Here is a 24,612-nt window from a genome sequence, read left to right on the forward strand (position 1 = left end):
TTTCTTATATCTTTAAAAATGTCATTGTTTTTATTATTAATCTAATAATTTTTCATAGAATAATTACGTATAAATTTATAAAATTTATAGCACAAATAATTATAAAATATAAATATATGTTATATGCAAAATATATTATATGCAATATTATAAAATATATATTTTAAATTTTATGCTGAATTTAAATGCGAGTATTTTTTTTCTTCATTGCATTTAAAATTCTTAATTATAATTTAATTTCTTTCATTACTCATTTTATTTATAGCATTCAAAACTTTTTAGTCAAAATAATATTTTAAATAAATAAAAATATTTATGTTAATATAATTATCATTTTATATTAAGAAAATATAAAATATTGATGATGTCAATTCACGCAACCTGCAAGCATATTACGTAGTATGAAATGACTTAAAATGTCAACAATTATAAAAGAAAAAGTTATAAGAAAATATTTTTTTGAAATAAATGAATGATTAATTTATAATTATTTTCATTACTTCTATAAGAATAAATTATTTAAAATTGTAAATATATACTCACATATTATTTAAAATTAAAAAATTATAATAATTAAATATAAATTAATTGTATCGTTGATCTTTTATAAAAAAAAATAATTGTGCTTTAATTTTTTATAAAATAAAAAAATTATTAATTTTTTACAAATTTTTAAAAATTCAGAATTAATTAACAATAAGACAACCAATTTTAATATTTTTCAATAATCATTAATAATATAATTTTTATATTCGATTGTTATAATTTTTATAAATTTATGTGTTTATTAAGTTATAATTTGAATTTGAATATTAAATTAATATCAACTATATTCGACTAATTTTAAAAAAGTAAAATTAGCAATCTTTTCTTTAAATTATTTTTGTAATTAAACTCTATAATCTATATATTAATAAGCAGAACAAATTGTTATATTTTTTTAAAGTCAACATATTATAATTTCGTAAGATTCTCATATCATCTTTAAATTGCCATTTGTTAATTAAAGATATGATTGCTATGTATACTTGTTTTCCCTTTTAAAAACTTATTTACAATCTTGGAAATTTTTCATTTAGTTGACTTCGACTTAATTTACCTTACTAATTAAAATAATTAAACCCGAATTTCATTATTTTTTATAACTAATTCAACTAAATTATAATAATTTTATACTTGAAGAACAAAAACTAAATTATAATAAAAGTATGTAGATATATAAGTTATGGTTATTGACAAAAAAAAATTAAAACTAAATTTATGCCAAAATTAGGTAGAAAGGAGGTCCATTTAAGATGATAAATGGCAATGGATCAGGTGGTTTTTAATATTTGATCCGATTGAAGTTTAAAAAAAATTTTTGTATACGTATAATCAGATTTAGCCAGTTTTGAATTTCAAAAATAATATTAATTGTGGATTCGAATTTTATTTATAGATATTTATTATTCGAATTCGTTTATATAAATAATTAATTTAATATAAAAATATATATTTTATAATAATATTTATAGAAATTTTTATTTAAAATTAGAATTTAAATATTTTTATATAAATTATTAATTAAAATATATAAGATTAAATATATTTAATTTTTATTTGTATAATAATAATTAGTTTTGAAGGATATAGAATAATTTAAATTAATTTTTAATTAAATTTAAAATGAACTCAGTTTTTTTTTTTTTTTTTTTTTTTTTTACGGGTATCCTGCCGTTTAATCCCTATGGGCATTTATTTCAAAATGTGCAGTGTAATTTGTCAAGGATATAGACAAACATTGTCACTCTTCATTTTTGTTGAAATCTCTCTCATTCTTAGGTTGATTTGTATCTCTAAAACATATTATTATGACTCATTTATTACTGTAAATGTTACTTGGGATTATAAGTTACGTTGAGGGAAATAGATTGCTCTTAGTTGACCCGTGGCTAACTAATATATTTTATCACTGAACCAGAAATTCAAGTTGATATGGCTAAAGAAATGAGTTTGGTAGATATTGAAGACTGGGTTGCCATGGGCATGATCTAGTCCAAGGAGATTAGTTTGCCTCAAATTCTTAAGCATTTAACCCCTCAAAAAATAGTTAAGTCATTAAATTAAGTAATCAAATAAAGGAAGCTTAAGGATGAAAATAGCAGTCTTGATGAAAGATTATCTCAGAAGGAAAGAAGATTTATTATTTTAAGTTTAGATTAAAAGTTGAAAATCAAGGGGTAACCACACTATCTCCCACCCCATATTTTTAAAAAATAAATATGTTACGTGAGTCTCTAGTACGCTGCTCATAATAATAATAAATAAAATATAATAAAATGTAAATACCTCGCTAGGTATTATTAATACCTACCTAGCTGGGGTGGGGGATAGTGTGGTTACCCTTGATTTTCAACTTTTTACATTAATAACAATGAATAATGTAATATTTCCTCTAAACTCTTATTTGGATTCAAATGTTTCAGAATAATTTAATTCAAATAATTTTTTTTTATTAATTTTATTGTTTATAATGAAAAATTTTATTTTTTTTAATTTATAAAATTTTTATTTTTTAAAAAATAAATCACATTTGATTTTATAAAAAAATTATCAGAATATTTTTAATTTTTTTAAAATTTATTTTATTATCTCTTAACTATCCAAATTGTATATAGAAATAATTATTGAAATTAAAGTAATTAATTAAAATAAATTGAGAATTATTTAACCACAATTTAGATGATCTAATTATTTTATTTATCATGGTATAACAACTTTAATTGATAGATAAAAGTGGTCAAAGGAGTAATCCACTAAAATATCATTATAATATTTTAGCATATTCTTATTCTTTCTTAATTTTATAATAAATAAATATAAATAATCAACTAAAAGATATATACATGCATTGACAATAAGAAGACATTGGAAAAAAATAATAATTAATATTTTTAAAATTTTTTAAATGATAAATGAAATAAAAAATGTAAAATAATACTTGAATATGGAAGAGGAGTAAATCGGACAGGAAATAAAATGAATCGAAAATGAGAATAAATTGGAAAAAAAAATAATTTAAAATTTTTAAAGTGATAGGTAAAATAGGAAAAATATAGTACAGTAGTAGTAAATGTATTGGAATAAATTTAAAAGGTGTTAAGTTGTATTTCTCAATTGATATTCAAATAAAAGAAAATAGATAAATAACCTTTTGAATCCCATTTAAAAAATATATATATATATATAAATAAACCTTTGAATCGGAACGATAATCCAAACAGAAAATATGAGAGGCACAATCTCTTTTAAGAATGGGTTTAACTTAATTTATGAAATTTAAATAATGTATTTAGTATATATATTTATAAATAATAAATAAAAGTTAATATATTTATTTAAACACATTATAAAATTGAATAAAAAGAATATAAGAAGTTTTTCATTAATTAAAATATAAATTGTAATCTAAAATTTTGAATAAAGATAGATTTAGTATGATGATAAATATATTGAATAAATTTCATACTCTACTCTTCCATCTCCAATTTCATTTTTTTAAAAAAAAAAATTTGAATAAAAAAATTTTAATAATTTAATTATAAATTTTAAATTATTACATTATTATAAATAAAAGAATAGTTTATAAGTTATAAGCTTAGCGAAAAAGACTCTAAAACTTGCATTAATGTTTTTTTTTTTTTTTATTGATAAAATAAAACCATCGTAATGAAAGATTTAAAAAATAAATGTTTAATTCATATTTTGCATAAATCAGAAGATATAAAAGTCGATTTTCATCATTTATGAGAAACCCATGCATTCAAATCCACAGCCACGGCTCTCTCGTTTTCAAGCGATTTCATATGAGCAGTTAGGGCTGAGCATTCGGTCGGTTCGGTTCAAAACCGAACCGAACCGAAATAACCGAAAACCGAATTGCAGTATTTTACATAAATCGAACCGAACCGAATAAGAGGGATAACCGAATCGAACCGATTTGATTCGGTTCGGTTCGGTTCGGTCGGTTCAATCGATTGAACCGATTTTTAAAAAAAAAATAATAACAGTTAACATAATCTAGAATAGAATACTTCACGGCCATGAGTTTACATCAACAATCAAGAGCAGAGCACACACTTGAACAATCAATAACACAAATTCAACAATCAATAGTACACAAATTCAACCAAGAGTACATAAATTCAACAATCAACAGCAAATCACAAATATTTACTTAGCTTCTACGGTTGACTCAAGTTCAACAGCACGCCGTGGCACTGGCAGGCAACCATGTCCGACACAACCGAGGGCTGGAGGCGCGAGTGGCACTCTTGGTCCCGGAGTCTGGTCCACGAACTGTGAAAGGCTCAAGGCTGGAAGCGCGACACAGAGACTCGGAGAGGACTGAGGGCTGTGGAATAAGCACGACCAAATTGCCGACTGCCCGATGATGCGTGGAGAGCCAATAGAGAGCAACGGCCGACGCCGATGATTGCGTGGAAAGAGAGACTAAAGATCGGTGAAGATCGACGATGGTGAATCAGTCCAGTCGAGAGGAGAGTGGAGGCACATCACATGCGCGAGAATCTCGCGACGAGATGCGTGCGTGGCTCTACTACTCAGAAAGAGACCGGAGGCTGGACGGTGGACGGTGGACGGTGGATGGTGGAACTGCCGCTGGAACTTGGATGGAACTCAGAGGCGAGGCACGTTGAGAGGTGAGGGCGTTAGGTTTAGGGGTGGGTGAGCACAGAGATAGAGATGCACGCACGGAGAGAGAAATTTGTTTTAAATTTAGGCAAAGGAAGGGAAGGGAAGGGAAATAGGGAATTAGGAAACTACTCAAACGACGTAGTATAAGTGATTTCGGTTCGGTTCGGTCTAATCGAAATTTTTACGTCTAAAACCGAACCGAACCGAAATCACCGATTTTTTTAAAATTTCAAACCGAACCGAACCGAAAAAAAAATAAAACCGAACCAAAATTTCAAATCGGTTCGGTTCGGTCGGTTATTTCGGTTTAAACCGAATTCTGCTCAGCCCTATGAGCAGTTGCTTTTTGGCGAAAGGTGTTTTTTTAAAAAATTTTTGTCTCCTGAACGTGACAGCAGCAAATCAAGCACAGAAGCCGAAAGATACCCTCAGCTATCATTAAATTTCTTTTCAAAAAATGAGATAAAATAAAATAAATTTCATGATATATCAAAATTGATTGACCAGAGGCTGCATGAGAAAAATCAGAGGTATTTCACCAAGAAAGCGATAACTCTGTGTTAATCGAAGAACATAAAGGCTTTGAGTATATGCAAATGCAGAGCGGCAGAACAGAAACGAAAATTTTAAGTATATGTATGTCCTTGAAGAAGTAATTCAGGAAAACAATAATAAAAGAGAATTCCAGGTTAAGTTTAAGCGATATTAAATAGGAGCTCTTACTAAAAAGGAATCGTATCTTTAAGATACTCAAGAAAAGGTTTGGAGGTGAAAATAAGAGAAAGTAGAGGAAGATGCAACAGATATAATAGAAAATATAATACTTCAAAGCACAAGAATTTATGGTGAATAAACCGATTATGATTAAATCAGAAACAATTTCTCCAGCTTTGTTGAGTAAATTAAATTTGGAAGTAAATCAACCTATTCTAAATTCAACATGAAATATATCAGATAACAATGCTTATGGAGTTAACTGAAAAATCAAACAACAGGTATGAATTGAAGATTACTGATTTTTGTATGTTGCACACAATGCTGAGATCACCTCCCTCCTTTCTTCATAGCTAGTTTTCCAGCACCAGAAATGTTTTTTCACATTTTAAAATGTTTTGGAGTAGTCAGCAGCAGCACTGAAGGCAGAAACCAGACCAGCCATCCAAACAACCTGTGGCCAACTTCGTGTCCCAGCAGCAACAGCTGCCCCTGCCACAGCACCCGCAATTACAGAATTCACCTGTAAGAAGAAAAAGCTTTGATGACAGTCATCAATAGTCTTCAAACCAACTACAAGGGACTATAGCATTTTATAAGTGAGCATTTTCCCATTTTCTATACAATTAATAAAACTAATAATATACGTCATTCCATAAATTGAAGAACCAATATATACTCCTATTCTAAACATCCAATGAAGTGAGACATGCATAGGTCTCTGCTTGAAGTCAAAATGCGCATAATTAAATCCACAAAACTGTATATTATTCTCATACAACCATGTATGGACCAAAGAGGTGAAAGACTATACTATAGTTATGATGCTCCAGTTGCTCATCTTGTGAAAAGACATTAGTTTTTTCTTTTTAGGAGGACAGAATTTGTTTTAAACAAGCTACCTTGTGATAATTCCAGCTTATGCACATCTGATGACTTTGAAGCTCTTATAATCCTATCAACTAATGAAAGTTGTGTGCCTGGTTCTTATAGTGCTTAGATCAGAGACAGATTAAAAAAAAAAGTAAAAGTTTATTGCCAAGTGATTTCCTGTTGCAACAAATTTGCTAAGCACTGCATAGAATTATCTTAGAGTTTGTTTAGATACGCGAGGATTTGAGATGCAAGAGTAAATTTGACATTAATGTTGGAGTTTATGATACAAATTATACTCAGTTTCATTTCAAATGCATACATGTTCAAATGAACCTTAACAGGATCATCCATTTTTCATCTTTTCTTTTTCTTTGTATATTGAATCATATTTTCATAAATAGGGCAAGGTTCACCAATAATTTGATGCTCATGTGAGCAAGATGAGGCAGTTCAACAACTTAGACTTAAGATTGTCAAACTAATAAGCTTGAATTCTGTTCACCTACAACCAAAAAGGAAAAAACACAAAGATAGAATATAACTAACCCAATCGTTCTTTTTCCTATATCTTTGAATTCCACAATGGGTAAAAGTAAAGACTCCAGCAACAAGCCCTGAATAAGAACAGGTGATAGAGATTCAGATAAGTGAGAATGAAAAAATTTACAACCTGAAAACAGCAAACATTAAGGTTGAGAACTTGACATTGATGTTTATGACTTATGAGCACATATGAATGCTTGCCACTTGCGAGAAATATGGAATCACTCTCTTATACTTACTAGACCAAAACAAATCAAAATCAAGCTTGAAATGACTTGGGAGCACATAATGCTGCCACTATATGTAATAATTTCACACCTATATATTATCAAGCGTAATGCTAAAGCTACTAAATTCACCACAGCAAAACTAGAAATTCATCGGATTACCACATTGAAAGCTGAATTTTCCGATTGACTTTGCCTGCATATCAAATTAATGAAAAAACAAAAAGATAGTTGATGGTCCAGACCTTACAACAACAAACATCAAAATCAGAGATTGTGTAAACATCTGAACTGCAAAATCATACCACGAAGGAAGCACGAGCTGCGCCAGACAATCCTGTACAATACACAGATGAAAAACAAAATGGATTGATCGATCACTTTGTATCTACCAATGGAGGAATTGATGGTAATTGATAGCCGCAAATTGTTGAGGAGATAGCTTCAAGAACTTACCTCTTTTGCGTGCCTCATACGGACCTATGCATGAGCCCCAGATTCCCCCTGCCTGAAATGAGCAATTTTTATATTTTGAGCGTCAAAGATAGTGCTAATCTTTGATTATGGAAAAGACTAGAATCCTTTTCCGTTACCGTTCCTACTCGGAGAATGGAATCAACGGCGAGGGAAGAGCATGGAACGACGCCGTTGAGATCCTCTTCCATCCCTAATTTCCGGCTTCTTCGCAGTTCCAGGGTTATTATGAAAAATCAATGATAACGGGCCAAAACGACGTTGTTTTACTAATTAAATCGCTGGCAATGACTATTGACGCACAGCTGAGTTATTTATTTATTTATTATTATTATCAAAGATAAAATAAATTCATTAAAGCCATAGTTAGAAGGCAATGGGATGCAACTTAGCTCAGGCCATTACAATAAACTATTTGAGATCAAACCCAGCTCATACAAGAAAGGGCTCAAGGCCCAAAAAAATATGTCTAACAAAAACCGAATAGGTCACCTGAACAAATAACCCAATAACTCAGCTATCTCTTTGTGCTGCCTGTCGCCACTAACTCAGCCAAAACATTCAAGAAATAGAAAATTCAGCCAGATCACTGGAGATAACTAGGAATTGAAAAAAGGGAGATCAACAGTGTCTCTTTGAAATAAAATAATTTAAATTTTTGTAACAGAAAAATTGAATAATGCAATTAAATAAAATATATATAAGGATGTAATTGTGTTTTTCAAAGAATGCGCACTAAATAGTTAAATTTTAGTTATTTAGTGTCATTTTTAAGGACTCATTTAAACGACATCGTATAAATGCTCAGTATGAACAGCATGGAACGACGACGTTGTGACCATCAAAAACCCTAGATCCCCTCAGCATTCAGCCATGCCCCTCATCATATATTTTTCTCACACGGCGCTGCCACTTCTTCTCAAAGCTCTGTTCTCCTTATCTAATCCATATTGTGAGTAGCGGAGCAGAAACGGCAAGATGAGTCGCGGGGCGGCAGCTGGAGCTAAGGGGAAGAAGAAGGGAGCTTCCTTCGTGATCGACTGCGCGAAGCCAGTGGAGGATAAAATCATGGACATCGCTTCACTGGAAAAGTTCCTGCAGGAGAGGATCAAGGTTGGTGGCAAGGCCGGTGCTCTCGGTGACACCGTCACCGTTACTCGTGACAAGACTAAGATCACCGTTACCTCTGACAGCAACTTCTCTAAAAGGTAATCCAATTGATTTTGTTCTTTATTCAATATTCGTGCTTAGATTATTTCTATCAATGGGCTTCTTTAAGAGTGTAAGCCATCTTAGTAGAGCCCTGAGGAAAAAAATGGTAGTTTATTTGGTGTTCAGGTGAACTGGATATGTGTACTGGAAATGGAATCTGATATTCGAACTAGGTTTACAGCGCCTTGATATCATATGGATTTTGATCTGTTATGCGTATTTCAGAATTTATTAGTACTATGAGTTTGGTGGTTGTGATATGGAACTTTGTCAAAGATGAATATTAGGATCCTTCCCTTACATTTAAAATTCCTTGTTTGTCTGTTAAAATTGAGCACTTTATGCCTCTGCGCAAGAATTGAAATTCTTTTTCATTACAATTTGATATTGTAGTTTGCATCTTGACAAATGATAGCTACCTTGGTTGTGCAGTGTATAGTATAAAGCCAATGCATTTGTTTGTCCTTTCATTCCATCTACTAAAGTTTCAAAAAGCAGGTCGCATTTATACCTGCATAGCATTTAGTTATCTGCATATTCATATTATTTTCACTAAAACTTTACTCGCCATCCATTGCTTTTTTTGTATTCTGTTAGGTACCTTAAGTACTTGACAAAAAAGTACTTGAAGAAACACAATGTCCGGGATTGGCTTCGGGTGATTGCTTCCAACAAAGACAGGAATGTCTATGAACTTCGGTACTTCAACATTGCCGAGAATGAGGGAGAGGAGGAAGATTGAACACCCAATTCAGTTTTTCATATGTTTTAGTTTGTCTTTCTTAGAGCCTCATTATCTATTTCAGCTGTTGGATCTTTAAGACCTGTTGGGATTGTTTTTCATCCTTTCTGAATTTGTTGAGATTTTTGCTACTTATAATTAGATACCTTCTTTTCATGTATTCGATGCTATTAATACAATGCAGATTTCGTGCTCCAGTTTGGTGGTAGAGATGCTGTCTCTAGATTTTCTTCTTTTTGCATATATGGACTCTGGTCATGGTCTGTTCTTTGTTGTAGCTTGTGCCTTATGTTATTTGCTACCAATTTGATGCTCAGTGTTTCTTTTCACAAGGAGAAAAGAAAAGAAAAAAGAGGTTCAGTTATATAATTTGTCCTTGTTTCCAACAAGTTTTTATTTATTTTTTTTGTTATTATTATTTTTTTATATGTAATCATTTTCTTCCTGATTTTTTTTTTTGGGTCGAATCATTGATTTTGATGAATAGGTGCTATCACAGCAGTGATGTGTACTGTAATTAGATATATATTAGGATTACCAGGCAGCAGAGGAGCAGATGTGCTAAACTAAACCTTTTGACGAGACTGTGATGCATGCGGTTGCATGTTTGGAGATTTGCTCCTCTCCTATTCTCCATGTTGTTTAGATTCTTTACACACTTTTGCGTGCACACTCGACAAAACAGCTTTGTTAACCAGTCTGATTTCTGAAGGTCATGCTTTTAAAGTAGGATCCTTGCTGAATTGATCATTAATTTGAAGTGGAAGTTTGGTTATGAAAAGTTGTGAGCCTCTATCGATACCCTGGAGCTAGATTGAGATCTTCGGGTTGGTTTCTCGCAGAAAATTATGAGAGGGTTGGTTCCTCGCTGAAAATTGTGAGATGGATCTCTATTTTGTTGGGTGATGTTCAATACTTGATGTTCACATTATTGATCATTAACATGTTTTATTTTTCATATGTATATATTTTTAAATATTCATATTTCAATTTCTAACTTGGGTCCTTGTGTATAAAATTTAACACCCCCACTCCCTCTTTATAATCTCAGATCTCGGATTCGTAGTAATAAAACTGAACCTAATCATAATAAGGTAAATAAATAAATACACAATTCTAACTTAAAACAGTTAAACTTGTCCAAAATTCAATGTTTTCTCTTATGACATCTTTTGAATGGGTCCAAATATTTACCAGTCTGAAAAGACAGTGTTCTTGAGGTAAAATTTAAGAATTAGAGACCTGCTAATTTAGAACCTGCTTGTTGGTCTTGGGCTTGATGTTGGCCGTCTTTATTTAAGACCTTGCACTGCTATCTTGATACTAATGAAATATCCTTTATCTATTCGCCATAAAAAGAAAAAAAAAGCTTCAAGTTGAACATATCCTGCCATCCTGCAGCAATGTGAGCCCCCGCAAAGCTCATATCCTCCATGAACCCAATTCTTCGCTTTCGCATCCAACCCCTTGACCCTTGTATCTGTCGCATGAAACACCGTCATAAGCTGCCACACTCGAGAGTCCAAGACAGTCTTCACACATCCCTCAACATCCATTTACCTCCGCATGCGCGATAATGGTGAGAAGCCCGATTTCCGTCTCCAGTTTTTCAATTCCTCATCCCACTTCGAATCAGGAATACAAACAAGTACTCGCCCAACTTCTCTTGAATCCTCATTCCGTCAAGTACTTAAGATATCCACACCTCCCAATTTCGTATCCAGGCTTGGAGTGCCAGGATTTCTGGCTTGGCAATGCATGGTCATGGTAATTAAGGCCTTCAATTATTTCCCAAGATAGTTAATTATGGGTTGAGTCCTGATGCTGTTGCATTCCCGGGTGTTCTTTGCGCCTGCGAGCATGGAGGTTTGGTTGGTCGAGGGAAAGAATACTTAAGGAGGATGAGTGAGGAATGTGGTTGCGTGGTCGACCTTTATGATAGTAGTGGTCTCATGGAAGAGGCTTGGGATATGATAAATCCATGCGAGCAGCCAGACGTGCTTGTGTTGATCCATCTATTGTGTGGTTCGAGGATCTATGGAAACATTAAAATATGTGAGACTGCAATCAAGAAACCGTTTTGGGAACCCACCAATAGTAGTGCCAATGTTCTATCGAATTTCCATGCAAAAATGGGTAAATGGAACGGAGAGAGATCTGACAAGGGATCAAGAAAGTACATGGTTGCAGTTTGGCTAAGGCAAGAGGTGGCCCTATGAGTCTTAGTTGGAGATGATTCCCTCCTCCAGAAAGTCGACTTACAGATGGGCATTAAGATAAAAAAAAAAATATATATATATATATATATACAGCTTAGTCCAAACGCATCAAAAACTTGGCTCAGCTAAAGAGATTTACACATAAAGTCGAGCCCAATAATAAGAGCTACCAAGACCCAAAAAGAGCCCAGAAAATACAGAATTCTCTTTGCCTTACCAAACCATAAACGAACCGGGTAAGACCTGATTTGAAAGAGTAACCTGACCTCGTGTGCAGGGGCAGGAAACGTCGCCTGTGAGGGTGTTCATCTGCTAGAAATATCTTCCAAAATCCAAACCAAGAAAGGGAGCTTCTCATACAGAGAACAGCATATCAAAACCACTAACTTATATTTCTAGAACTCCCAAGTTTCGGCTAATTATTATCTTTGTCCCGCGATAGCAATCGTTTTAGAGATTTTTTTTTAACTTAAATTATCTATAATTTTGAGAATTTTAATGTATCATTAATTTTAAATTTTTATATATATTTTTATTAGACTTTAAATTATTTAACATTAATAGATGAAAAAGTATGATAATCTAAAATATATTTTAAATTAACTATTATAAATTTTTAAAATTAAAAGTATCAACTAATTTTATTGATTTGACTGTATAAACGAAGTGGATGTAAAAAGTTTTCACGTATGAAGATAGTCGGTGTATTACAGAATTCAGCTAATTAATTTATATAAATGGCAGGCCTCAAAATATTTTCAAGCTCAGCCCATATATTTAGTAAGTGCTCGTTGCACGTGATTTCCATTTAAATCATCTTGCTATTTTTCAAAGAAAATATCTACCATTTCGCAAGCCGAAAAGACAACCAGACGAGACGAATACGATCAATAACTGACAACGAAGGTGTAAAATTGAATTTAGTCTCCCAATTTAGAGTTTACTTTTTATTTTTTGCCATACAACTTATAGTTTATTTGGAGAGGGACGTTTTACATCTGACATTGCTTTTAAGTGTTCAAAAATTACAAATTAATCCTTTTGTTTTCCAACTATGTACTTCTTTTAATTAATAAAATAATTTATTTATCTTAATTAAACTTAATTGCTTTTATTAAATAAGAAAATATTAAAATACCTTTTCTTTTGGCCTTCAACAATCATTGTTTTTCCTGAACTGATATAAAGAATTACAAAGCTCTGAAGCCATCGGACAAAACAAAAATATACAATACCTCCTGCAAATCTTTATTTGTCTCAATTTTCGTCAACCTCGTTCAATTCATAAACCCAAACAATAAATCCACTATAACTTTTTTTCTTTTAGAAAAAAAAAACTCCACTATAAGCTTAGAATCAATAAATTGAAGAACCCAATAAGTACGACAACTACATAACAAATTTCATTTCTAAATCTATGTTTACTGGGAATTATAAGTGCAAGGATTGTTAAGTGCGTTTAGATGAGGACACTTAAAAAGAGGTCTGATTCACTGGGTTGATTATCTATCTGTAATTGGTTTATTGAATCACTCCATACTTGATTTTGAGAAAGTGGATCTGTAAAATGAAGAATACGGTCAAAGGTCCACAGGGAAAGTTTTCGGTGGAAACCCTCTGATACTCAAGTTAGATCTGAGAACTTAATAGAGTTAAAGAGAAATAAAACAAAGAAAAAAATAGAATAATGATTTCAGGTTCTCTATGTAGCGACTAGAGAGATATATCTTTTTATAGATAATGAGATATCCCTTTTTTAGGATTAGTTCATTGTATAAATACATTTAAATAAAGATGATGCCTCTGATGTCATGTCCCCTTCTAACGGGGCATAGATGCTTTTGTACATGTGTATCAGACAGTATATTAATGATGGGATATAGGACACTAAATACAAAGAAAACCGGTTCGTACCCATTGCATGCGTACTTATGATCCATGTGCTGTACCAAGTAGGTGACCAGCTCAAGGGAGGTTAGCATCTTTACCCTGACTTCATCAAGTCGTGCATGATTCATCCGACCTACATAGAAATAAATTCCTTCTGGTCACTGAGGTCGGCCACATTGGCCTTCAAAGCCTTATTGTAGTATGGGCTTTTGAGGAGGCATGCCCGTCCTCTCCGGTCTTTGAGGAGGTTGGTCTATCCATTCTAGGTTTTGGTAAACTCAAGGGTGTTGCTGGTCTAATTCTTTATACTCAGTAGGTTAGGCTTCTTACTACCTGATTCGACTAGATGGAAAGACTTTCAATTCACATCTACATGTGTCACGATCTTAGGTAGTCCTATTTTTTATACGTTATCAGTTGCCCTTTTGCTTCTCCGATGGTTATTTATGACCATCGAAGAAGGGAACCTGACCTGCTAATTCGACATCACCTGTTCATTTAATAGATGCTTATGAATTTCAAAGAGAAGTGCGATCAATGGAATTGGTCAACTTAACATAGACCGAACCAAGAGAGCAAATTTTATATCTTGATAATCTTCCATTTGAGATATCTGATTTTGGTGGTTTTCTTCATGGAAAGTCTAACCTTGGTAGTTTTTTCTTTTGGAATGTCTGACTTAGGTACTCTACTGTTCCAGCCTCGCCTTTCCGACCTGACTTTAATGGTCTGCCATTTTAGGTCTTCTTCTGAGCATTTTATTCTGAGGTATCTTCTAGGCTTTAAGCCCTAAGTCTTTTAATAAGCGTTTCTGCTTATTGGTTTCACGAATGGTTTGGCTCTTTGCTAGGCTCTCTAGCCCTGAACGTTCGTCTGAACTTTTTAATTTTCTATATCATTCTGGATTCTTTAGCCTCGACTAATTTTACGAGCATTTTAGCTCTTTTTCGGGCTCTTTAGTCTTAATTTTTCATTCGAGCTCTTTTGACTCTCTATATAATACTTCAGACTTTTTAGCACTAATTCTTTCTTTTGAACTCTTTGACTCTCTGTAACTTTCAAATATTTTTGCCCTCAAGCACTTTTCAGTCTATTTTTTGTCTTTATTTACTTTTTGGGCTATTTGCCCTCAAGCATCTTCCGAACTTTTTACTCCTCTAGGCTATATGCTCTTAAGCATTTTGGGGCTCAAACTCTAATTCTTCATTACGGGCTATTTGCCCTTAAAAGCTTTCCGGCTCTTTAGCCCTGATTTTCAACAGAACTTTTTGCTCTTAAGGAAATTCTGGACTTTTTGCTCCAAACCTTAGTCCAAACATTTTAGACTTTTTCTTGTATTTCTTATGGGGCATGCTCAGCCCTGTCATTTGTACGAAATCTTAATATCTTGTTAGGTCGGCAGGCTATTTGCGACTTGTTTTAGCCATGATGGCCTGGCGAAATAACTATGTTTTAAAATTTATATAAACAAAAAGAGTAATAGACAGGATCATGGTATACTTCACCTTATCATTTTGTATTGTCAATCCATGCTACTTTTGAAGGGGACCTTCTGATACTTGGCACTGAATCTCATCCGAACGCTTTTGCTCTTTGTCGTCCGAGCTCTTTGGCTCACTGGTCTGCTTCCGGACTTCTTTTTCCTCAACTCAGCCTTTTGGTGCCAAATGTCAATTTCTGAGACCAGTCAACTACCTTATTGGACTTCTTTGTTTTCTCAATTCGGCTTTTTGGTATCGGCGATCTATTTTCGAGACCAGTCATCTACCTTATTGGCGTCTTCATTTCCTCAATCAGTTTTGTAGTTTCGGCAGTCTATTTCCGATATCGATCACCTAGAGGTCTTCATTTTCTCAATCGATTTTATAGTGCCAATATTCTATTTCCGAGACCGGTCACCCCCCTGATTGAGATTTTTATTTCCTCATTGAGGTTTTATGGTGTCGACAGTCATTTCCGAGACCGGTCACCCACCTTATTGTGGTCTTCATTTCCTCATCTGGTTTTGTAGTGCCAACAGTCTATTTTTGTGACTGGTCACCCACTTCATTGAGGTCTTCTGGTTTTATGGCTGGGGCTTTTAGGCTTTTTAACCTTATTCTTACTTTAAAATTTATATGCAAAATAAAAGTTTATACAGAGTATATGTAATAAGAATACTCGTTGTTAATTTGAATAACAAGATATTTAGCTTCATATTTCAATTAAATGCAAAATATTAATTTTTTCCAACTCTATCATCTCATATAATTCTAAAGAATCTAATAAATAATGTTTTTAATGTATAAATCATTCTACAGTTTTTAATTCCCATAATAGCATGCTTGAGCAAATAATCCCTTTTTAAGGAATTTATACCAATATTAATCACCGATGAAAGTTTTTTTAAACTATTTTTAAAATACTATCATGTCCAAGCATATATTCAAAAGGACTACTGTTTGAAGCGGGTCATGATGGCAAAAATACTTTGAATTAAATAGATAACTGTATAGTTTGGTTAACTTGCGCATGTCACCTCTCTTTCATGCTGAACAGATTGCTCTTGTGTCGCATTCCCTTCTCACATCGGCGTCAGCCTTTTTCTGACTTTCATCGTGTGGTTTTTAGATGTCGTTAGCGATTCTTAGGTATTGTCTCCGTCTCTCTTCCCTCTAGTCCTTTTTGGTTGTTTGGCTATTAGCTTTTCTTGATTTGCCATGTGGATCTCAATGCGTTTTGTTTGGAAACTCCAACAATAAGATAGTCTTGATGATGCTAAGATCTGGCGGAGCGTCTAGATGAACACACCTAAGCAGAGGTCTGATTTGCTGGGTTGATCATCCATCTGTGATTGGTCTGTTGAATCCCTCTATGCTTGGCTTTGAGGAAGGGGACCTGTAAGATGAAGAACACGGTCAAGGGTCCACCGGGGAAGTTTTCGGTGAAAACCCTTTGACGTTCAAGTCAGATTTAGGAACGTAATGGAGTTAAGAGAAGTAAAAGAGAGAAGAGAAAAGAATAGTAGTTTTGTGTTCTCTCTGTGTGACGGTGAGAGAGAGAGAGATAGGTCCTTTCCTAGAGGAGAGATCTATTTTTTAGGGTTAGTTCGGTGTATAAATAACTCTGAATAAAGTTGATACCCCTAGTGCCGTGTCCCTTCTGATGGGGCAGGGATACTTTTATACAGGTGTGTCAGACAGTACATTAATGATGAGTTATAAAACAATAAATACGAAGCTGGTCGATTCATACCCTCTGCATATGCACTTATGATCCCTGTGTTGTACCAATGAGGCGACCAGCTTGTAGGAGATTAGCATTTTTGCCCTGACTTCATCAAATCATGCCTGGTTCATCCGATCTACATACAAATGAACTCCTTCCGATCACTGAGGTCGGCCACATCGACATTCAAAGCCTTATTGTAGTATGGATTTTTTAGGAGACCTGCTCGTCCTATTCGGTATTTGAGAAGATCGGTCTGTCCGTTCTAGGTTTTAGTAAACTCAGGGGTGTTGCTGATCTGATTCTTTGTACTCAATAGGTTAGACTTCTTACTGTTTAATCCGACTAGATAAAAAGTCTTTCGATTCATATGTATATGTATCACAATTTCAAGGATCGTATTTTTTTATATATTATCATTAAAGTATATAAAATTTTAAAATTTTAAAGTGATTAATCTAACTTTTGTTATTCACTATCAAAATAATCAGGAAATGACTTGTTTTAGTGATATTTGATTTAATTGGTAGATGCAATCGGTAGTTGATGTTTTAAGTTAAATGTTGATACTACATTATTCCTACATCAGACTATGGGAGTGGATTTTGTCTTAAGGGATGGAATGATGAGTTTATTACAGCACGTCAATAATGAATTCTTAGTAATTTTAATGTTTTTACAGCTGAGACCATGACTTTTAGGGAAGTTTTAAGCTGGCTCAAAAATAGTGATTGGTCCTCTGTTACTATAGAGTCAGACGCTCAATTTTTTGTTCGAATTATAACTGATCTCAATTATCAGGATTTATCATCATTTAATAGTCTTGTTTTTTATTATAAATCTCTTATTTCAGAAATGATTTCTATTTCTATTAATTTTATTCGTAAGTCTACTAATGGTGTAATTCATGTGCTTATTTGATCTAATCATAGTATTCTGGATCTGGTTGAAATCTTTTCCTCACTTTCTAATTATATTTTTGAGGTGATGATTTTTGAAACTTCATTAAGTTTTATTCAAAAAAAAAAATTTAAATCATATACGCTACAACTATACTTTATCCAAATAGACACTTAATCATATGTTTAGTGCAATAATCCCATGTGTCCAAATCTATACCCTCAAGTTGAATTATTGCTGAAAGGAGCTGTCCAATAAAATACACTTATCTGCTTAAAGCAAATGAGGCACACATTTGTAATTTCGATTACAAATGTCAAACATTCATATACAAATTAATATTTGATTATTTCTGTAGATTTGTTTATTTCCGGGTGGATCCCACGTGATTAGTTTGTTTCCATTTAGGGTTGGGGAGTCCTAATCGCCAGTTTTATTTTATTAATGAACGTAACGTGATTGTTTAAGAGACTAATCTCGATCACTAGTAGTTAAATCCGGACCACTGAGCTCTAATCTGGATTTCGTCTTCTACATGTATTAAATTTAACACGTTCCTCATCTTATTATATTTTCTCCTGTACCATCGACGCCTTTATAATTGCATCTGACAATTTTCTTACATTCACATTTCAGTCCAACGCATACAAATCCGATCTCCTCGTATTTCCCCGAGCTCAGAGAAAAGTGAAACACACATGCGGTACTCCACCGGAGCTCCGGCGAGTTCATTTGCTCGGTTTTGTTATTTTATATTTTCGATAAAAGCTTAATTCCTTTTTTTTTTTTTTGTTTTATCAGGTCCTGAATTTTATGAATTGTGCTGCGATTGTATTACACAGATAGATAGCTTCGCCTTAAATTTCGAATTGGATTGAGGTATATATTACTTTGGGAGAGCAAGTTACAATGGAAGTAACATGTTGACAAAGTTCTAATGCTACTACTGAATGGTTCACTTAGCTCTAACCTTCCGTTGTATCGTCTAACAGATATTGTTACTGTTCTGTAAGAACTACTACTGATTCGTCGGGCGCGAATTGCGACTTCAAGGCTATTCAGATGGCCTTGGAGACGCAAAATCAAAGCGCTGGGAGCAAATTCGGGCTTCTCAATATTCTGGGGCGTGAAAGATGTGAAAGCTACTTGCTTTTCCATGGTGAAACAGCCCTGGATAATGGGTTCAGGACCTTCTTGTATTTTCTTGCCCTAGCTTATTGCTTCTTTGGATTATCAGCTATAACTGCTCGGTTCTTCCGGTCTATGGAGAATGTGGTGAAGCATTCGCGAAAGATAGTGGAGGTAGATCCTGATACTAATACTGAAGTTATCAGATATGAGAAGGTGTGGAATTATGCAATTGCAGATATTTCCTTGCTGGCATTTGGAACTAGTTTCCCTCAGATATCATTAGCAACTATTGATGCCATAAGGAACATTGGGAATCTGTATGCTGGAGGTCTGCAATCACTTTCAGTTTTTTAAAATCATTCTATTTGTTTAAACTTACAGCTGCCTGCTTCTTTTCGCCAATAATCATTGGTAATTGAGCCCTTGCTTTGGGGTTCCCTACAATAATATGCATAAAAGGCCACTATTTTTTTGTCGGGGGTGGAACCAAATAATTTTCTTAAGGGTTTAAAGTTAAGAGGACTATGCAGTGATAGATTTAAATTGTTGAATAATCTTTAGATTTCACAATTTAATGATTTAATGATCTCAAATATAAGAACATTAATCAAATATCCATTTTTGTTTGAGAAATTACCTAGCTAACTTTCCTTTTGTTTGCATCATCTATATTAGTTTGGACATGGGGTAATTACATAGTTTGCTTGCTGTTAAAGATCCCTTCAATCTGGGAAGAGAAAAATTAGTCGTAGTTTTAAAATAGAACCGTCAGCTACATTCTGTTTATTTTAGATGAAGCTACTAAGTCCTTCTATGGCATTGAAGTGTTGATCTTTCTCCCTGTTATATGTGCATTATGCATGCTTGTAGATGATTGACATGTTAATAATAAAAAATAAATCAACTATGATACATTATCTCTTATTTTTAATTGTTTTACCTGATACATGTACAGGTTTTCTCTGTTTTCATCATGACATCTTTATAAAGTTAGTTTGAATTTTGTGGACATCTGAATGAATTTTCTGTAAAACTTAATCTATAGGATTGGGTCCTGGAACACTTGTTGGTTCTGCTGCATTTGATCTGTTTCCCATCCATGCTGTTTGTGTGGTTGCTCCCAAAGCTGGAGAACTGAAAAAGATAGCTGATTTAGGTGTTTGGATTGTGGAGCTCTTTTGGTCTTTCTGGGCTTATATTTGGCTGTACATAATTTTAGAGGTAACTTAGTTCAATGTCCTATTCTGTGAATATATATCCTTTCTTCGTGTGCTCTCTCTCTTTTTCCCAATAGTTTTGGAATTAGTATTTGAATGCATTGGAAGTTTGCTTTGCCACATTGTTGCCATGTGTGAGGTGGCTGCTCAGTGATGATGTTCTATGCTATTTACTTATTTTGCAGGTATGGACTCCCAATGTTATTACACTATGGGAGGCCTTGGTAACTGTATTGCAATATGGTTTGCTGCTAATACATGCTTATGCTCAAGATAAGCGTTGGTCTTACTTATCTCTTCCACTGTATTTTCCTCTTCCTTACCTGTCCTTTTAGTTTTGAGCCAAATCTAGAAAATTTTGTTTCAATTTCATTCTCAACTGTTTTGTTTCTCTTGCTATTTGAAATCCAAAGTGGAAGAACTGAGAGGCCAAAGGAGTGGGTACCAGAAGAGATCACCTCAAGTAAACATCAGCCCATTGATTATGAAGAATACTCCGAGATCCTTCAAGTTGACAAAGATGAAAGCAGGAACGTTGTTGATATATTCTCCATCCATTCAAATGTTGAGACAGGTACTCTTGTATTGCTGCATGTTTAATTAGAGGAACTTAACTTTGATAACTTTTATATTTCTGAAATATTAAAGGGTTCATAAAAACTCACAAAATAGGCCTAACCTTAACGGTCACATGATGGCATGACTTATGTGAGTGGATGGCTGGTTAACACTGCAAGTTGGAGTCAATTTATATATTATCTTTTGTAAGGATTTCACCTTCAAATCACCATCAGGTGTTGGGACAATGCAAAGAACGGAAAACTAAAGCAAGTGTAATTATGAGAGAAATGTATTAGCTATATGTAAAAGCAAAACCAATCACACTAAGTTTTCTAGAGCCATTATTGCTCTCTCACTCTCACATGTCTGACAGTGAGAGTTTACTTTCTTATGTAGGTTTTGCAACAAATTCATGTACTTCTAATCCTGAGTTATTTTCTGAAAATATTGGAAAATTTGAATTTAATGTGGAATTTATTTGAGGGGATAAGGTAAGAGGGGTTTCTTTCTCTATCTATCTTTAGTTGCAAAGATCTTTTAGCAATTCTTTGTGTCTTGAGTTGTGTTTCATTATTTACTTTGTTAGCATATGAACCTTGGTAGGAAGACAAGTATGGCCTTTACTTTATTAGCATGTGAACCATGGTAGGAAGACCAGTATAGGGATATGAATGAAAATATTGAAAATGGTATGCTAAGTCTGATTTCTATCTAAAACATTTACTTTGCAGATCAAGTATATCATAAAGTTCCTGAAACAGATGATGCAGTTGAATTCTCTGACAAAAACTTTCACAGTGAGCAAGATTTCAATGTGGCTGCTCTTTGGAAAAGACAATTTTTGGATGCAATTACGGTTGGTAGCATAAATTTGATCGTATATATTGAGTTGTAGAGAACTTCACAAATATTAATACCGAAAAATTCCTTTATGGGGAAAATTTTGCTAGGAGATTTAAGTCTTGCTCTTTCTCTTTGGACATAAACTCACCCCAAAATATGTAATAGGCTAGAAAATTTATTGGCAGGAGTGCTCAAGGACTGATGCACCACATGCTTATAAATCAAAATATTTCGATTGTATTTTTTATATGCTTGTTAACTCAGATTAGTTGGAGAATCGTCCTTTGATTGCTTAAAATGCAAAAGCATCATTTTTTACTTTTTTGTTTTTAAAAGTGTCAACATCTAGGTTTCTCAGTTAAGGTTTTCACAGCTCATGCAAATTATTTAAAGTGATATGAAACCCATAGTTCCTCATTTATTCCATCTGTGTTATTGTTACATATAGAAGAGGAAGGTTAAGGAATAAACAAATGAGAAAAGAGGGAAAAGTAGTTCAGTCCTTAGAAGTACAACAGTTGTAACTGCCAAGAGGTAGAGCTGCACACTGTATAAATAGAGATTTCCGGCTCTAATGTACATCATTCCAGAAGTATCTCAATAATATCCTCTTTTCTCTGTAGTTTCTCTTTCTTACTACCCATTCTTACTCTCTCTATCTGCTTCTCCTTTTTTTCTCGTCTAATGCTGCTTCTGCCTTAAATTCTCTTCCTGACTTTACATTTATCAAGTAGATTTATGCTGACAAGCTTGTGCCACTTTAACTATCTTTTATCTTCCTGATATACAAAAATTTCTTATTGTTGTTTTCTTTCTTTATTCTTGAAGAACAATTACCCGTTTTGTTTTTTGGTAAATTGGTGAATAATTTCTATTTCCATAAGCAGTTGGAAAGCCTGGAATCAAGAAATATGTTCAGTATTCATATACGGCTGGCAAGAACTTTCTGGGAAATACTCCTTGCACCTTGGAGACTTCTGTTTGCTTTTGTGCCTCCTTACCATATTGCTCATGGATGGGTTGCTTTTATCTGCTCTCTTATTTTTATCAGCGGGATAGCTTACATTGTAACAAAGATCACAGATCTTATAAGCTGTGTCACAGGTTACCCTCTAATGCATATTTCCATTTCTAGAGTTGATGATTAATCTTGTAACCACCTGATACCTTTTACATCTCCACATTGCATTTGCTATATTGTCTTTCAGGAATAAATGCTTATGTCATTGCATTTACGGCATTAGCTAGTGGATCTTCATGGCCAGACTTGGTGGCAAGTAAGATTGCTGCTGAACGCCAAACAACAGCAGATTCTGCCATTGCAAACATCACTTGCAGGTTTGGTAATTATTACAGAAAAGCGCTTTAGCTAGGGCTTGGTTATAATGTTAGGTAGTAAACCAGTTGTCAACCTGAATTTTTTCATCAGGAAATTTTCTGAAGAATCTGGGGAATGTCATTGACTTGAGCATTAAACCGAGCTTATCAAAACCTGCTGATAAGAAATTGTTATGATTGCAGTTCTTAATATCAGATATTGAAGTTGAATTGTGATAACTACCTGTTCCCTGTTTCCCAAAGTAATTAGATTATCAAAACATCTAGTCCACAAGAAACTAAAATTTGGAAATGCATGCAAGTGTAAAACTGTAATTTTATTACAAGAATTATGTCATTTGAAGTGAAACGGTTGTGAGGGATAATATCCACCCAGAGTGATAAAATAGGTTAAGTTCATAAACCTGGAAAGATCTTTCGAGGTTGGATTCTTTAGAAATGTGTTATTTGAAATCTACTATAAATGAGTTCTCAACCATGTATATTTGTTTATGGATCTAAGTAGACAATGAGTCAACTTTCGTTAACAATTTAAACTAAAATAAAATTTCAAATATCTCATTTCAAATCATTATAAATAAACATAGTACTAGTGAATTTGGAAAGTAGAGCTATTGAGATGATGCAAGAATTGGTAGTTTGGTCCCCTTTTAAGACTTAGGAATTCTGTATTTGCGAGACTTGTCTCTTCCATCTACTAAGCTGTTCTTTTACTTATTTATTACTTATTTGCTCCAATAATTTTGCTGCACTAAAAATTGAATTTCCTTAATTTTCTTATGCAGTAATTCAGTGAACATATATGTGGGCATCGGTGTTCCCTGGCTTATAGATACCACCTACAATTTTTTTGTGTATAGGCAGCCTTTGAGGATTGAGAATGCAGAGGGATTGAGCTTTTCATTGCTTGTTTTCTTTGCTACTTCTGTAGGCTGTATTGGTGTGCTTGTGTACAGGCGTTTGACACTGGGTGCAGAGCTTGGAGGGCCAAGGATTTGGGCCTGGGTAACATGTGTGTACTTCATGTTGCTTTGGCTTATTTTTGTGGTGCTGTCCTCCCTTAGAGTTTCTGGCTTCATTTGATAGGAATTCTTTATTAAAATTATTCTTCAACTATTTTTCAGTTGCATTTCTTATACCATATTTTAGTTAGCACTAATTGTATCATTGATCAGTTGCATTCTCTCCAAGGGCTGTTACGACTCCCTTTTGTGCTTTGTTATAAGTATTACTTTTAAATATTTGAAAAATTAACGTAGGATGAATTTTCAGAATATGATAGAATTGTTTTTACTTTTGAAGCATGTCACTAAAACACTGGACATGAACAGACTTTGGAGCATTGGAAGATCCATTTCAAGGCCCACGGATCCTCAATTAGGCATAAACTGTGGAACCCATTTACGTGTGTGAGTGAAAAAATTGGGTGAAGTCGGGAACTCTCAATTCATTTACAAGCCAGGGACAAAGGGCACAGTAAGACCCCCATATTTTATGACCAACTCTGTCAGCAGGACACTGCTTTGTGTATGATGAAACAGTATAATGCAATTGCTGCTTGTTAAACCTGTACAGTCACGGACACTGACCAACCAACTCATTAATTTCACCAAGTAATAAAATGTTTCCCCATTCCAGTTCTTTTCATTTTCTTCCGCAGAAGCCTTACTATATGCCTGTACCACAGCAACATTAATTCTGAGGATAGAGGACAAGAAAGAATCAAAAAGGAAAGCCATCGAGCATCTCTGAGTAATCAAACTCCTCACTCCATTTGGAACCACTAATTTCATAGCAAAGCAATCGAATTGATTCCTTTTCAA

At 33.6% G+C, this 24,612-nt stretch overlaps 4 protein-coding genes across 7 annotated transcripts; 3 read left to right on the forward strand and 1 right to left on the reverse strand.

Annotated features, from left to right (window-relative positions):
* Positions 1–5,534: 5,534 nt before the first annotated feature.
* LOC110619074 (outer envelope pore protein 16-4, chloroplastic) lies at positions 5,535–7,806 on the reverse strand. The gene is made up of 6 exons (XM_021762334.2): positions 7,649–7,806; positions 7,512–7,563; positions 7,361–7,392; positions 7,218–7,251; positions 6,832–6,899; positions 5,535–5,932 (listed from the first exon to the last, which is right to left on the reverse strand). Exons 1-6 carry the CDS (start codon positions 7,718–7,720, stop codon positions 5,798–5,800), a joined length of 393 nt encoding a protein of 130 aa, XP_021618026.1. The 5' UTR covers positions 7,721–7,806; the 3' UTR covers positions 5,535–5,797.
* Positions 7,807–8,409: 603 nt separating this feature from the next.
* Positions 8,410–9,691, forward strand: LOC110612678 (60S ribosomal protein L22-2). The gene is made up of 2 exons (XM_021753457.2): positions 8,410–8,737; positions 9,339–9,691. Exons 1-2 carry the CDS (start codon positions 8,508–8,510, stop codon positions 9,481–9,483), a joined length of 375 nt encoding a protein of 124 aa, XP_021609149.1. The 5' UTR covers positions 8,410–8,507; the 3' UTR covers positions 9,484–9,691.
* Positions 9,692–11,049: 1,358 nt separating this feature from the next.
* Positions 11,050–11,702, forward strand: LOC110610723 (pentatricopeptide repeat-containing protein At3g62890-like). The gene is made up of 2 exons (XM_021750782.1): positions 11,050–11,169; positions 11,280–11,702. Exons 1-2 carry the CDS (start codon positions 11,050–11,052, stop codon positions 11,700–11,702), a joined length of 543 nt encoding a protein of 180 aa, XP_021606474.1.
* Positions 11,703–18,156: 6,454 nt separating this feature from the next.
* On the forward strand, positions 18,157–24,429 carry LOC110612649 (magnesium/proton exchanger). 4 transcript variants are annotated; one of them, XM_021753436.2, is made up of 11 exons: positions 18,157–18,236; positions 18,336–18,402; positions 18,501–18,578; positions 18,692–19,158; positions 19,876–20,051; positions 20,233–20,351; positions 20,461–20,621; positions 21,340–21,464; positions 22,339–22,555; positions 22,660–22,789; positions 23,575–24,063. In XM_021753436.2, the coding sequence occupies exons 4-11, from the start codon at positions 18,762–18,764 to the stop codon at positions 23,870–23,872; spliced, it is 1,623 nt and encodes a 540-aa protein (XP_021609128.1). In that variant the 5' UTR covers positions 18,157–18,236; positions 18,336–18,402; positions 18,501–18,578; positions 18,692–18,761; the 3' UTR covers positions 23,873–24,063. The 4 variants fall into 4 exon arrangements, with proteins under 4 accessions (XP_021609128.1, XP_021609136.1, XP_021609142.1 ...); XM_021753444.2 differs by lacking the exon at positions 18,157–18,236 and adding an exon at positions 24,121–24,429 and having other exon boundaries at positions 18,250–18,402; positions 23,575–23,801; XM_021753450.2 differs by lacking the exon at positions 18,157–18,236 and adding an exon at positions 24,092–24,429 and having other exon boundaries at positions 18,251–18,402; positions 23,575–23,801.
* Positions 24,430–24,612: the final 183 nt, after the last annotated feature.

The sequence above is a fragment of the Manihot esculenta genome, chromosome 1 (genome assembly GCF_001659605.2).
Source record: "Manihot esculenta cultivar AM560-2 chromosome 1, M.esculenta_v8, whole genome shotgun sequence".
NCBI lineage: Eukaryota > Viridiplantae > Streptophyta > Magnoliopsida > Malpighiales > Euphorbiaceae > Manihot > Manihot esculenta.